The following is a 16424-nucleotide window of genomic DNA, read 5'->3' as shown; positions in this document are numbered from 1 at the left end:
ATAAGGAATAACATATAGCTCTAGTTATGTTATATGACATTTGGCTTAGCAGTATTAACATATTGCACAAAATTTGGATTTTCCCTATTGCAGAAAATAAGACGATAAAAGACATGGGAAATTTCTCTCTTCCATATGATCATAAAATAAATATTATTCTATTTTTTTTTCTTTTTCATCTCATCAGTCATTTGCAGAAATATTTTAGTACTATTTCTTTGTTAAGCCAGCTCTTTATCATGTATGTGTTAGGCATACAGTACAAGGAGAAATGGAACAAGATGGCAGTTATAGCAGTGGCAAGATGCAAATTTATTCTGGCAAAAAAGTAATATGTGCACAATATCAAGCATGCTTAAGTTTGTGCCAGGAAAACTATTACGAATGAGGAATGGATGGAATGGAATTTTGCATCATACATGATTACGTGTTGCTTAACTTCATAGAAGAGTCTTTGTCTACTCCTGATGTCCCAGGTGCCACCAAGAGAAGCTGCATGCCACACTGCTGAAGTGAAAATGGCAACGGATACCCCAGCAGTAGTCATCTCTGCAACATGACTCTTTGTTTCAAAAATTAAAGAAATAGACATCAAAAAGATGACAGAGAAAATTCACAGACCATTGAACTGCAGGCACTAACTCCAGGTGGGGAAAGGGGGAGGAATTTATGACATCTTGTACTTGTGTAATAATTGAAAGTCTGTAATTTTTTTTCCCACTTCATTTTGCCCGAGTTTAATTTGGCTACTTTATGGATGTGATGATGTTGTCACTGTTTTTCCTCATGTCTCTCTCATATTGTATGACATGTGACTGAGTGTAGCCAAGCAGTGGAGGAGTCATATTTTTCACTGTCACCACCTGAAAACATTTTTATAGAAAAATAAGGGATGAAGAATGAAGAAGAGCAGGAGAGAAGAAAGAAAATGCCTTAAAGATAGCTCTCTACATTAATTCACCATGAGGCAAAACAGAAATAATAACTCTTCTTCATGTGCCAATTCAATCGGGATGAACCAGACTTGCTACTGTATTGGTACAGTGTAAAAATAGATGACAGTGAGTAATGGTGTGAACAAAAAACCATGAGGAACGTCACAGAAATGGATGTTGGATGGCCTTTGCACAGCAGAGGTAGATAAAGGTTATAACAAACTGTTTACTGACCACGCACACTTACTAGAATTAAGAGGTCAGTTGAACAAGAGCTCACCTAGTAAGAGCTTTCTCAGTAGTGTGACTCATCAGCTGTTGTACAGTACCAGAGCACTGCCCAGTTATTGCTCCATCACTTTTCAATAACATCTCTGTCCTTTCAAAAGTCTACATTCTACCATTAGTTAAGGCTTTTTCATTTGCATTTCTACATTTTTCCCCACTTTTTGCATCAATTCAATATAATTAATACATGCCCCTCTAACAGAAAATAAAATAACTAAAAAGCACCATGTTTTATTGAACAAAATATAGCATGTGCAAGGAAGGGAAGGGAGGAAGTATAGAAACAAACCAGTGCTGAAGAATTTTGCATTAGCTGGTGCTTTTTGTTGTTGTCATATTTGCACAGATCATTTTAGGCTCTTCAGTCCAGGTTGTAGTAAAACACTATCAAAACAAATACTCTTGCAAAATATTTGAGCTTTTGAAGCTTAACATGTGCATCTTGAACCGCTTAAGCAGCATGGTTATCTTCTTTTTGTTTTTCTCCAGAATTTAACAGACCATAAAGTGTATACAAAAACGCATTATGCACCAGTGATTAAATGTTCTTACAACATTAATATTTATCAAGGGGTATTTCATAGTTAGAAAGTAGGTAACTATATTTTATTTCCTAAGACAACATTTCCTATAGTTTTCCTTCATCTCCCAGCTACACAACAAACATCTCTAAAGTGCACTTCCCAAGTGTAGTTAGAGAATAGGAAGGAATGTAAAGTTTTTAAAAACAGCCCTTATTAACTTTTCCTTCCATTGATTCTACTGTAAACTCTAAAAAGCCTTTTTAAAAAGCAAATTCTCATACACTCAGCAGGTGAAATGTTCCCACAAAAATAAAAGTAAACAAATTAAAAACCACCCCAAACAATGAAAAATCAGCAATCATATTACAATCTTTTCTTGACTACTCAATTCCTAGTATATCTTTACTGTTTTTATTGCACATTTATGAAAACGGTTGTCCTATATATTTAAAAAAAATAGTTTCTTTATCTGTGCTAACACATTCTTGTGCACCCTTAATAACTAGAGTAACTTTCAACAACACGTAGATATTAGAAAAACAATGGAATCAAAACCAAAGGGATACTTTGTATTGTAGATGCTCAAAGGCTTCTAGTGTAATCTTGTTGAGACAAAAAGACTTGGATTTTGGAAGCTCTTTGCTCCCATTCCTTATGGAAAGCTGCTGGTTATGTGACAGCAGGAGAACTCAAAAAGTAATTCACAATGAATGCCAATCCTTCACCTCCAATATGAAGGCTTCCCAACTACTCAACTTGCTGAGCATAACTGGTTTTACATAGCATATCTAAAAAAGGCTGCTCCTGTTCAACTGACCAGTGAGAAAGGACTGGACTTCTTCAAAACGGGTATTGGAGCAACAGTTTGTTATATATTTCTTTACATTTTTTAACTGTCCAATCCCACCTTGTAAGGAGAGCACTTGTTTGTTCAGCTAAAAGGAACCCCCTTCATGCTCCTTTTGGGTTTGCTCAGTCAACTGGTTTGTGCAACAGTGGCAGAGGCACACTGGAATTGTGTACCCATTCATTGTGATTACACAGACAGAAGCAAATGTACGTTGTCTGCGATGGGAGATGGGAAGGGGAAAGGAGATGAATGGTTCCCGTGGGTAAGAGGACAGTTAGGTTTGTTTGGGTTTATTTGTGGTTGCTTTTTTTTCTTTTTTTTTTTTTTTTTGTTAAATTTTGTTTTGTTGTTTTTTTTGTGATTTTTTTTGTTGGTTTTTTTTTTTGTGTGTTTTGTTGTTTTTTTTGTTTTTTTTTTGTGTTTTTTTTTTTTTTTTTTTGCTATGTCATGGAATCATAGCAGTCATTCCTCTAATAGAAACTGACAGGACATAAAAGACAGAACTATCAGATGAACACACACAATGACTAGAAATATATCGACAGAGAAAAGACTTAATTTAGCTTTGAGAAACCGTCCCAAAAATAAAATCCTGTATTAACAAGTGCAAAAAACAAACAAAAAAGAAACTCCAAACATTAAAACACAGTGTATAAAATGGTGTGAGAAATTTAAGTCACCATACAGCCTTTTAGTCAATAAAAAGCTGTGTTCGTGTGTCCTTGTTGTTTGGGTAGTGGCCCATTCTTTTCATTTTACCCAAAAGGTCATTCAAGAAGAGATCTGAGGGCAAAGCACTCAGTCCTTGCTATTTTTGACTGTAGTCATTTGGGCCTCTTGTGTTTCTATCATGTAAGATGAATCCTTTCTTTTATTCCTCATTGGTTGAATTATCTTCCAAAGTTGTTATGCCTCCAAAGCCCAGTCCTGTTGAGTTCTGTGCTGCTGAGACTGTAAGTACTGTATGTAAGAGAATTAATACAAGAACACACAGTTTAAGTCTGCTGTTACACAGTCTTGATGCTGATGAAACTGTGAGCGATGTCCTGTGACACATTGTTGAGCCACTTGTTTTTATAGTCCCTTTGGATTGATGATCTGATAATAGTCCCCATCTGACATCACAGCATTCTGGTTCTGCATTGGTTGGATAGTTTTCATAGAGCCCTGTGGGGTAAACACGAGAAAAAATAAACATCAGGCACAAAAAGATTGGCAGAAGTTGGTGGCTCAAAGGAACAGTCAATCGTTTAGTCTAAGCTATGGAATGCACATCTCTGGCTGAGCCTGAGGCCCTCAAAACACTTGCCGTTTTGTATAGTTAAAGTCGCTGAAGGGATATGCATTGTCTAACAGGAAGCAGCACCAAAAGATCATTCAACAGAAGTATGACACTGAGCATGCTTGTGTAAAGAAATGGCATTAAAAAGTAATTACTGATGTTTGAATGATAAGGATTTTTGAGTTCTTCCTTTGTGGGAAGTAACAACTAATGATCAAGTAACAAGTAATCAAATGACATTTCCATAGAATTTGAAAGGATCTTGAAATTCTTCCTCAGTCTGCTAGCACATACCACTAGTATCACTGTCTATGAAAAGTTAGGCATTAAATAGCAAATAATTGATATACTGACAATAGTGACAATATTGATTGTCAAACCAATACAGACCCAACAGCTCCACAGGAACAGCTTCCAAACAGAGTTGTTCAGAGTCGACTTGTTTACCCTACCTCAGCTGAGTTCTTCCAGCTGGGGTGTTCTCTTCGGCATATCCCAGAGGTGAGAACAATCTTTCCTTACCATGCAATAATTGGATCTCTTGATATTTCTCACTATACATCTAGGCCATTTCTGCCTTTGGAACGTTACTGAGTTACTCAGCCTGATCTGATTATGAATTTTTGAACAGTTAGAGGATTTCTGTCTTTTCCGAAAGACACAACTGTCCTTTTGGAAATTGCCAATGCTGTCTGCATTGTTATATAGGAGAGTAACATAACCAGAGTGTTATGTTTGCTTCTCACATATCTTCTTTTCTGACAAATTAAAAGAACCTAATTAGGCTGTTTAACAAATAGTCAAATGCAAGAATGTCTAACAAAATGGGCAAGCATCTTTTCTCCATTTAAACTGATCTTGGAACAAATTTTGCAATAAATACTCTATGGTAGTGCTAGGTTTTATAAAAAAAAAAACCACTATCTGTGTTGAAATATTAGGATAAAGATTTTGAAAGCAGCTACATAATTGCTATAATTTATAAATTAACTTTACTTCTTGGAACAAGAATTACATTTTGTCTAAAGTATCACAGCAATGATATTACTTTCAAAAAGCAATGCCTACAAGTCTAGGCATAACAGTCTTGGGTCCAGGCACCAGACTGCTTGCACTTTGTGAATAACCTGTAAAGAAAAGCAGCACACCTTAAAATAAGATAAAACTGAACTCTTTCATTCCTACTTCCATAATATTTATCTGCAACTAAACAAAAAGTACATTAGGTATGCTGAGCATGTTAAAATGCAGATTAAACCTAGACTGGTACTTTTTTACATAGCTGACACAACAGTCTACTATGTTATACATGAGTCCAAATAAAGTTGCATCTATTTTTGGATTCAACCAAGTTTATAAAGGTACAGGAATGAGAACAGCTTGCTTGATTTCTGTAAAGTCAGGGTTTACTCTGTAGGAAATCAGGCCATTTTTGCACCTATGTAGTCAGATGCTTAAGGCAGCATACCAATGCTTGAAAATTATTTATTCTCTCTCAGATCATCACTAAATGTACTTCATACTTTTGAAGAGATTCTGTTACATTTTGGAACTTGTGGACAGTTGTTTATTGCAAGTGTAATAAAGCAGTCTTATTGCTAACATCTTATTTTCTGAGACCCATCTTTTGGTGTTTGTGTGCATAAGAGTGTTTTTAAACATGGTAACGAACAGGAAGTGCCTCCCAGAGCAGGTAATTATACAATCTGTGCTGTGACTGCAGTAGCTCAAACCATTAGCGGTAATTGAAGAGACACAGAGAATGGTTAATACTTTCATCCCACTGAGGCTTGTTTACTCTTCAAACTATATTTCCTGCCTTTCTTGTTATAGGAAAACCCAGACTTCCTTTGAAATCAAAGCCTATATATACAAGTTGGCAATCATAAGGTATTTAAATAGTTTGTATGCACTTACTGAATTATAAATAAATTGAAGGCAACTCCACATTAGAAGCTGCATTGAACTTGTTCCTTAATGCAAAATTACATTTCCTCTTTTTTTCAATTCAGCAATCGAATTTAGGTTTTGAATTTGCAGTTACATATTTAATAATCAATTAACTACAGAACCACTATTCATATGACAGTTGCAGCACATTTAGATAAATTCAGTCAGAGCTTTTGCACTGAAATAATAAAACTTTATGACTGTGCTTCACCACATATTTGTTTGTAGCCATAAGTATCAGTTTTGGCCCCTTGGATCTAATCAGTCAGTCTACTCAGACAGAAGGCTACAAACCCGTGACTTGCCAGAAAGCCTGGAAAGCTGGCTACATCAGCATTGGAAAATTAAGGAGAGAAAACCTAGTTTGTTCTTTTATCAAAACATTTTATATGGACACAGAGTTTGGGATAAGAAATAAAAGGATCAGTTCAGCTTATAGACAACATTACTCTGTAATATGTGGATGTTCATTAATTGTATTTCTGAGACTGACTTACCAACTGTTACTGGCTCAAAACCTACTTTGCTTTTCACTTTTCACTTAAAATTCTCAGCTCTGGATCTTCCTTTCCCAACTTTTCCCAGCACTCACCTATTTTTCACCGGCAGAAATCTCAGTGCATATGGAGGTTCTTGGACCTTGATCATAATCAAGGATCTAGAATTTGCCAGGATACCTTTTGGTATCAAACCATTCTCCAGACAGATATGCTATCGCTCACGAAGGTCATGTAAAAGCTATCTCTTTGCTTTTTAACCGGATAGTTTTTTCATATGCAGAAAACATTTTGATGATCAGCACAGCAGTTATATCTGTAGGGAGTGTGTGTTACTAATACTGATGCAAGAATTAAGGCTACTCATTTGACTGAGATTGTGTTAATGGATACATGACTGTAGATAAATCTAGTGTATCCTGTTCAGCTGAATCATACTGAAAAAGGTGTGACAGCATGAGCGTGTTACTCACTTTGTGCGGAAACAGCTTTGGGGGAAAAGCAGCAAACTGCAAATAAGTTCTTCTACAAGACTTAAAATCACAAAGACTGTCTATGCATGCGTGGTCTGCTGACCAGCTAGATCACCGGCTAACTCAGCGAATGCTCTGGTTTCTGTTGAGCACTTGCATTTCTTTTGCTCAGGAACCAGCATGCAAAAGAGGTGGTTGCATTTCCACATCTCACCGCAACACTTCTCAGGATGTGTCATGCTTGTAGCTGGATCTGTACCTGCAGCAGCTGGTCTGGCTTGGCCCACTTCTTGGTTTCTTTGCTACAGAAAGAGCTATGGAGCCAGAGTATTCTGCATCAAAGGAAACTGGCCTGGTTGATGTATTTGTTGTCGTTGCTGGATAAGTATTTTGGAAAGCCACAGAAATAAACCTGATCTTACTGTATGTTTTTTCCTCATTTTCTTTCTGTAGAACTCTAAACTGTGGTCCTTTTTAACATAGATTTCTGATTATTTTGAGAGACATACCAAGCTTCTTGTGCTTGAAGAAAAGGCCATGAACTAGAAGAAGAAACCTGGTAAGTAGATGCAGTATACCAGAATTTTTGAATGCTCCATTTTATTGTGAAGCCCAAAGTAAATAATGTCTGCCAAGAGTGATCCATCCAGCAGTGACATCATTGTAACAGTGAACGCCAACACTCTGCATGACATTTCTCTTTCTGGGGAATTATTTCTGAGATTTCAGTATTAACATTTCCCAACTACAGAAGGCAAGAGAACATATTAGATATTATATGACTAGATTTCGCTGCTTGCTTACATCTGATCTGCAAGCCAGCACTCTTCGATCTTATCCAGATGGTCCTCTCAATTTCTAAATTCCTGTGTCTGTGACACATTATAATGCTTCTGTTTAGACATGTATTTTATACCCTTCATATTATAAAAAGTAATAAAATGAAATGTAGAAGAAGGCTTAAAGAGAAATAAATTATTCTTTAGTCAAACAGATTATTCTTAAACTGGTGAATAAGGCTGTTCAGCTCTTTTGAAAAGGCTAATTTCCATTTCGGACTCCATTCCAATGGTTGGAGGAAATCTGGGTTGCTCTGTTTTAATTTTGTTTTATCACTATATGTTGGTGACTATTTTAGATAGTTGCCTCTGGGATATTTTCCTGTGTGTATGTGTCCACATTCAAGAAAAATTCATTGTGTTTCTTCACCATGCATGGATTTTTTTTCCCTGAAATATTTACAGGACAAATTTCCTCCTGTTGGTGTTATGCCTGTAAAAGTGCATGAGCTGAGCTGCTGCAGGTCAGAAAAATAAGTAAATAGCTAACTCTCAAGGCTATGTTTTATCTCTGCTATGTTGAGATACAGGATAAGGGTCCGATAACTTGCTTCTAGCAAGCATTTGGCTTTCCCCAGCTCCCCCTCCAGTTTTGCTTCTATTATGTACAATTTTTAATCAAAATTATTTACTACTGTGACATGAAAGGAAAGGGTCATACATATCTAAAAGTACTGTGTTACTATAGAAAGTTCAGGGATATCAATAGGTTAATTGCCTGGGGCTTTTTATGGAAGAACATTTGCAGCTAATAAACTTATTATGATATGAGACCTCATTCATGGGAAAGCCCCAATATTCTAGACTAGAAGAAAACTACAGCCAGAAAGATTAGCCATTTAATTGACAGATTCTGCTGCAAAACCATGTCAAATTTTCCTTGTAAGCAGATCCATAGCTAGTAACTATTTAAACCACGCTTGTCAAACAAAAATGGGATTTGTCCTGCTGTCTGTGTTAGCTTAATATTTTGATATTTTAGGACCTACTAAGAAGTGTAGGCAGGAGGCAAATGACACATTATTATGAGTTATTTTTAGAGTAAGAATTTGGATTAAGTATATAAATTTTTTTGAGTTTGCCAAGAACAACATAAAGCAGATTGAATTCAGAGATTTTCTCTTCTTGAATTGTTCTACAAAGAAAAGATTGTGATGCATTTTATATATCAAATTTTCTCAAGGAAATTGCTTTTCAAATTCCACTAAAATCAGGGCATCTGTTTTGAAACAGACACTCTATAGCTAAACCTACTGGTGAAACCCAGGCACATATTACCCCTTGAGAGGAAGCTGCAGTTTAAAGAATTGTTCCTAATACCTTTGTTGAGCTTTGTTAGTCAACAAACTCTTTCTACAGATTGGTGAGAATTCTCTGTAATAATTCTCACTATGTCCTTAGAAACATTAGTGTGTGCTATGAAACATGATTGAGTGTTCTGGTGAATACTCTTCTTTACTCTAAAGGAGGAGGAGTTTCTGAGGAAGTATTACTTTGCATGGATCACATAAAAATATGTTACTGATATTTGCCAAAAATTGATATATGAGAGAATATTCACACTATACATTCCAAGCAACCGAGGTGTTGATTGGAACACATGAAATTAAGAGCCTAAATTAATATGAACTGAATAGAAAGATATGAGTGATTCAAAGCACCTGAATCACCTGCCCACTCACCTCTTCTCTCCCCTTACTTTCTCCTTCTACACTGAAAAGCATCAGAAGTCTGTTCAGCACAGGAAAGTAGACAAATTTGACTCTCCTCCTGGTGACAGAAGACTCGTTCTGATGACGCTGCTCTTAGGAAGTACCAGAGGGTGCCATGCTGGTTTTGGAAGAAGCTGATGCAACTCATCTCTGCCTTATTGCTGCTCACTACATTCCCTTCCTTTCCTTCACAGAGAAACTTAAGTGCTCCTTTAAATTCCATGACATCTATTGTACAGGCAAAGAGCGTGAGAACATGGCTGAGTTTTCCTGCCTGATACTTGCTGCTGGGTGATGGCCCTGTTATGCCACAAGGCACAAAGAGACCGTAAGTCTTGATCAATACAAAGAAAGCCCTTAGCAACACAGCTAGCCCTAATTCTGCACTCTAAAGTGGTCCAGACTTGGCACACAGATAGCAGTTTTGGGACTGTACTCCCAGCAGCCAGAATAGGCTGCATCTATATTAACAAGTAGTTTGGGGCAAGAGGGGAAGATCTGTATAATGAAACAGCTGGTGCTGAGTATCTTGTGTCAACCCTAAATACATTTGGAGGGTTTTTACCTCACTCTAGCTCTAGTCTAATTCTGTAGACCATTTGTGCATTAGTGGTTGGGGCGTGCTAGGTATGGTCCTGTAGCACATCTCCTAGTTTAGTTTAATCCAAAGGAACCCAGTTTGTATCCTCCAAGACCTCTCCCCAGTGCAAGTCAAACAGCAAGGAGTGTGAACAGGAGATTTGCTTCAAAAGTACACTCCTGAACTAGATTGCTAATGTGGATGCAACTGCAGCGTTGGTCTTGATGGCATATCCTGGCTGCTCGGGAAGGGCCATGTGTGTGGAGGAGAGGTAATCTCTTCTCCCCTCTCTTTGGGCAACTCTGCTGATCATTTGGTGAAAACTGAGCTCTCATGTTTTCTGCGTTGAGCAAACTGCAGGCCTGAATGGATAGTTTTGGCTGTGAAGAAAACATTTATGGCCTCTGCATCCTCTTTCTGTCTCCACTGGGAGATGGCAGCAAGTCAAACAGAAACAGTTCATGGGCTGGACCAGTCCCCAGGCCAGCTGCTGGACCACATTACTTTGGAAGGCATGGGAAAAGCAGGAGTTTTGAATCATTACCAGTCTCTTCCCAGTGCTCTGTACATAGAGTCATACAACTTTCAGCTCTCTTTTCACACTCAGAGAACATGTGTGAAAGAAATCTTCCACATCTTCCATTCACACTGGGGGGAAAAAAGGAAAAGATGGCTACATAAAAAACTTTACCCGGAACTTTTCATGGGACTCATTCACTGTAATCTGCCACTTGTGTGTATGTATGCCTAAACACTATTATCTCCCTTAAATAAGATTTTGTCTTGCACGGGCAATTCTAGACATCTGAGCTGCAGAAAGAAACATTAGATGAAACCACTGGAAACTTTAATCATATGGGTATAAACTCTGAAAGTCTAAACTGAAAGCAACCATTCAATTTTAACGAATATGAAAAACAGTATGTTCCAGAACAGCACCTGATGGAAAGAACGACTTCTTTTCTTCTATTTCCTGGAAGAAAGCGGGGAGAAGGGAACACAAACTTCTTCCTAGCTAACTGCATGTTTCTATAATCAGAACCACACTGTGATTCTGATTGTTTTGATTAATCTCCCAAGTACTTCCTTTTGCACTGCAATGGTCTCACATCCTCACATGCTTTTTTACAAAAGACAAGTTCTGGTGATACACAACTAGTGTAGCATCCCCTCTGCTTTTCCCACTCTCTGCTTTCATTGGAGGTAATCAGGTAAGACATTCTCAGCATTCTCAGGCTAGAATACTTCTTACTTATTATACCAGTCCTTCAGGAATTTCCAAGAAGTCATTATTAATCCATATTATAAACTACAACATTTTTTTTTATTTGATAGTGTCAAAGATAACAATGACTGCAAAATTTCTTGGGAAAAATAGCCAGTGCTGTTTTCTCATCACGTGGGCCTTCCAGGGAAGGATAAAACCTCTGTTATTATTTCTTTTTACAACCTCCAGTACTTTTTTTTTTTTTTTTTTACAGCCTCCAACCTCGAGAAAATCCTGCCCTGAAAGGAAAAAAAAAGTATGTGAGTTCCCTGTCCACCGGTGCCCCCGTGGCCCCACTCCCAGCAGGTGCTCACCGCTGCGGCGGGATGGGGATGGCGAAGGGAGGCGGCAGCTCGGTACCGCTGCGGCAGCTCCTACCGCTGCTGGTGACATGAAGCCACACCAGCCTCTTATTTAACTGCAATTGGAAAATGGCCTGTAATATTCATATGTACATCCTGCACTCTGTGCTGTAATCAATATCAAATAAAAACAGTATCACCGGTACACCTTTTCCTGTTACTTGCCTTCCACTGCGTATTGAAATGTTTTATAGAAATCAGTCCTCTGTCTTTCCATTAACCTAGATCTTTACTGAACCTTAGAGGAAATAGTCTGTTACCATGGAGTGGATGAAGGGAAGCCCTTCTTATAAAACTATTGCTTCTAAAACATTATTAAAGAAAATCAGAATCCACATGTTCTTGAAGTTTCTCAGAGATAAATCATCCTATAAGCAGAGGGAGTCACTTTTTTTTGTCCAGAAAATATTTTATAATTAACAGTGTTCCTTAGTTAGCCAGCTAGTCTTTCATTAGTTTCATGGGGGAAAAAAATCTCATACTGACATAACCCAATTCAGTTCCTGCTGGATTTCTCTGAAAATGTAAATCAAAATTTCAAAAAAGGACCTGTAGCATTTCTCTCCATGGAATGCCATGGGAGCCTGGAGCAGCAGAGATATTCAAGCCTAATTTAAATGACTGACAGGCTGTGGCAAAATGCCATTCATGAGGAATCCCTGAACATGAAGTTTGCTCCTGCTGTGTTTCCTATAGCAGAGCTCAATGGCGACCAGCTTCCCAGTAAACTTAGGTCGAACGGAGACACCAGACAACCAGCTACAGCACCTAAATATCAAATAGAAATACCTTTGACCTGACTCTTTTGGGGTTTGCGAATACTGCTGAGATGAGATTCAGGTCACCCTGGTTTTAAGTGTCCGCAATAAGATCTTGGGCACTAACAGCAGCTACAGCAAATGGAGCGGAGCCAGCACTGTCAGCGGGGCACAGAGAGCTAGTCAGCTCATCAGGTGCAGATGCCTACTTAGGTTGAATTAAATAGCGCTCAGCTCTACTGACTCCACCAGATCTTCAGTGACTCTAGTGAGAGCTTAGTCATAGAGTTTATGTATAGATACCCACGCTACTAATGCCTGCACTAAAATGAGTTTAATCCTCCCCTAAATCTGCTTTTCATCCCAAACTCAGAGCTACTGACTGTCAGTAATCTTTGCAAAGTCATCTATTTTGTCTGTTTTAGGAAGGAATTTGGACTTGGAGATATTCTAGGAGAATGAAGAGGTGGATATGTATTTCCTGTGAGATTTTCTGAAATAATTACTAAGATGGTTTTATTTATTTTTTGTTTGTTCTTTGCCATTGTGTGTGTAAGTGTGCACACACGTGTATATACATGTATGCACACACACATATATTGTATACGTGTTGTAAATAAAAATGTCCTAAGCCTCTTAGGACTGTCCTATCTTAAACTGGAAAATAATGCTCATTTGCTCGCTGTGTTTGCATATTGGAAGGCTATTAATATTTATGAAATGCATTGAAGTGCTAAGCACCATTACCTTATTGATGACTACCAAATTATAACTCAGCTTACATTTCATTATATTGTCTTTTGCATATGGATGGATATTGCTCGATTGTGCACAATAGGCTTAATCTTCAAGAAGAAATACAGTAAATATCTTGCTACCAGAACCCCCCTAAATCCAAACACAGGGTATAAGGTGAAGTGAGTTGCCACAAATATTATGCCTGCCTCTGAGATGGTATAGAACATTTATGGGGTTTTATATTTTACTCTGTTTTTAAGTAGCTTACCTTGGGTAGCACATTAGGTATCAAGCTTTCCAGTGCAGCCCTAATTTAAGGTGGAGGCTGCCTAATTTCAGATATTGGGACCAGGCTGTCAAATGCTCTAAGTGTTGAAATGCCTTTTTACTGATTTAGTGGGAATAAGTTGCCTAAATATCTTCAGGATTCTCAGATGATACTCTAGACACCAGAAATCTGCAGATAACATTGATATGAGATGAAATTTTGTGTGGATGACTCCCAGCGAGTCCTGAAAAAAAGTATCTGAGGTACCTGAGATGTACTAAAAGTATTTCTTGCCCACCACGTCCTCTCTGGTTGGGTCATTCTGGGATAGTGTTTGAAGCAGAATGGAATGTAAAAAAGGAACCAAATCATTTTATCAATCAATGCGTAGACATATATTAGTAATACCTTTTAAAATTAAAATACTCACAGAATGTAACAAGACTCAAGAAGAGACCAAAAGATCAGTTCTTCACAGGTGAACAACTGATTCTTAAAATTCTTCACTAGTGAAAGACCTTTCCTTAGACATTTACCTTCCAAGAGCTGCTGCACAGTTTTGAGTGCTATGCCTCAGATTCTTCATTTATCTGACATAAGAAAGCAGGTGAACAAAGGTGAATATATTACAAACTGGACTTGCCTTTCTCTTTTTTTTCTGAATATTGCATGACACAGACCCTCTTTCTCCGAGTACTGCATGACACAGAGCAACAAAAATCCTCCACCAAATTATTAAGCGTAAAAAATAACCAGAACAAATTTCTTCTAGTAATTTTATTTTGTAAAGTTAATGACTGTGGCAAGCTGTAGCATAAATGTGCATTACTAAATGTGGGCTCAAATCCTAGCACCTCCGACAAATCTTTGTGATGAGGAATATCTTCAGGCTCTCACAGTTACAGCTAATGGAAGAAACATTATCCACACTCTCCTTCACATTTAGATTTATGAAAACAAGTGAAATTAGCTTTTCTGTACTATACCTGTACAGATGAAACTTGATAGTCCTCCATAGATGACATCATCATTGTCTGGTAATATAAAGGGACACCTCGTCTGAACCTCCAAACAGTATTGCTTGCAAGGAATTCTGTTGCTGCAGTGAAACTGTGTGACTTCAAAATACTGGGAACAGAGCCAGGCTTTGTAGACAGTCTGGAAAAAGAGAAGAACCAGAAGTATAGATGGATGACAACAGCACTGTCATTATTAGAAGAACATACTGTACTGCACACCTACATTAACGTTGCTTCTGAAAGCAAATTTTGAGAGAATATCACCTGGGTAAAACATAATCTTAACTTTTGACTATCCTCCCACTTCAGAAATGAAAACTCCAGCCAAGTCATTTAAAAGCAACACTTAGTCAGGACTAGGCTTATGCTATTCTTTTATCTTAGTTTGTAAACAAGTATGTCGCTTAGATGCACCTTTTTATTAGACGCATGCACACATGCCACACACCCCTGTCCCTGTCCCTTATCATATACAAACTGAGATCCCAAACGCATTTGAAGCTGGTCTGGGAAAAACTTATGAAAGTACATGCAAGAAATAGTTTAAAACTCAGCTCAGGCCAGCTCTGTTCTTTGTATCACCTAGAGCTAAGCTATCAGGTTGCAATAGATGGTGCTGCTTCCCTTCAAATAAAACCTTATCCAGTCAACAGCATTAAAACTCACATTAGGGTTCCCGAACACCAGCAGCTGTAGACTAGGGGATAAATCTGCAACAGTGAGGAGCAATGCCTATATTTGGGAGCTAAAAGGAACACATTAAAGATGCTGTCATCTGATGCGGTGTAGCCATGGCTGCAGGATCTATGACTATTACAACTATTATCATCATTTAAACAGAAAAACAAATAAACATGTTGATTTTAGTTTCTTTTGCCTATTCTCTTCCGAGCAATGATCTTTGTCATAAGAATTAAACTAGCCTTTTGGACACAGAGAAGTTTCACATGTGATCATACAAAAATAGATTGGACACCAGGCTATGAAGGTGATGAAAAACCTGTATGACTGAGTACAGAGAGGTTTGCTTGTTTCCCATTTTATTTTCTACTTATCTGTTTTGAAGTACATTATTTACTGGTTAGGTGTTTGCTATCTAGGTTGTTATATAATGAAAATTTCCTTTTTGTATTCATTCAGAATATCTGAAAATCTTAGTAACTACCTTTCCTTTATCACAGGCTGAAAAGCAATATAGTCAGCTGATTGTTTTCCTTCTTCCTAGACCTGTTTTTAATAAAAAAGGAAACTTAGATTAAATTTTGAAGCACTGAAAATTCAAAAACTAACACCTGAAAAGAGCAATCTAACTAAGAGTTTGGTTTGATTTCAGTATGTTTCATCTCATGAATTATAATTTTATTAGTGTCAATAGCGGGTTACATTGTATAATTAATTTCAATGTATTAGTCCCAGAATTGCAAAACTTTTGTCTTAGCTTGTTTGCAATGGTGGCAGGTATGGGTAGGGTTGCTAGGTGATAAAGTGAAGCCTTTATCACTAATCTATGTTTTGTGATTATCTCTTTATAGAGATAGTAGCTTTTGCCTACTGCATTCTGTAGAACATGATTTTTTCATTACAAATTGAAATTGCTTACAAAGGTTTCTTATCCACAGTAAATGATTAATGAGAAGGAAGACTAGGTGGTGTGTGCAGTTTTTGTTCTTAAATAAACTTTTAAACAGCAAGTGGTTTTCCCAGTGTTGACTATATCCCCCACCACATTTTTAATGCTTCAGTTGCTATATTGACACTTCCAAGAATAAAAGAAATAAAGTAATTGTTTTTCTGTTTTTAATTAGTCAGTGAGCCTAGTCTATTGCTCAGAGACAGGAACACTGGGTCTGATAACAGATAAATATTCACAGATGTTCCTTTCTGATCACTAACACTGTAGACCTGCTTAGTATGAATGCACATGTTCTCTTCATAGAAGAGATCTAAGAGTAGTAAGTTGGCTTATGAATCATATTTGAAAATGTACATCAGTTTATAGGGAGTGTATTGAAGAGCACACCATGCATGGTAACAAGAAAATGAGCAAACCCATGTGTCTACTTAAGCAAGACAGTAAATAAA

General features: G+C 37.5%; 1 protein-coding gene across 1 annotated transcript in view; it reads right to left on the bottom strand.

Moving 5' to 3' along the window:
* Positions 1-291: 291 nt before the first annotated feature.
* NALF1 (NALCN channel auxiliary factor 1) overlaps positions 292-16424 on the bottom strand; it is a 491687-nt gene continuing 475554 nt past the window's right edge. The window contains exons 2-3 of the mRNA XM_030036551.1: positions 14310-14481; positions 292-3764 (exon numbers count right to left, since the gene is read on the bottom strand). Of these exons, the coding sequence (XP_029892411.1) occupies positions 3469-3764; positions 14310-14481 (468 nt within the window). The 3' untranslated portion in view covers positions 292-3468. The remainder of the gene's footprint in view (positions 3765-14309; positions 14482-16424) is intronic.

The sequence above is a fragment of the Aquila chrysaetos genome, chromosome 14, assembly GCF_900496995.4.
Source record: "Aquila chrysaetos chrysaetos chromosome 14, bAquChr1.4, whole genome shotgun sequence".
Lineage (NCBI taxonomy): Eukaryota > Metazoa > Chordata > Aves > Accipitriformes > Accipitridae > Aquila > Aquila chrysaetos.
This window is presented reverse-complemented; position numbering and strand designations above follow the sequence as displayed.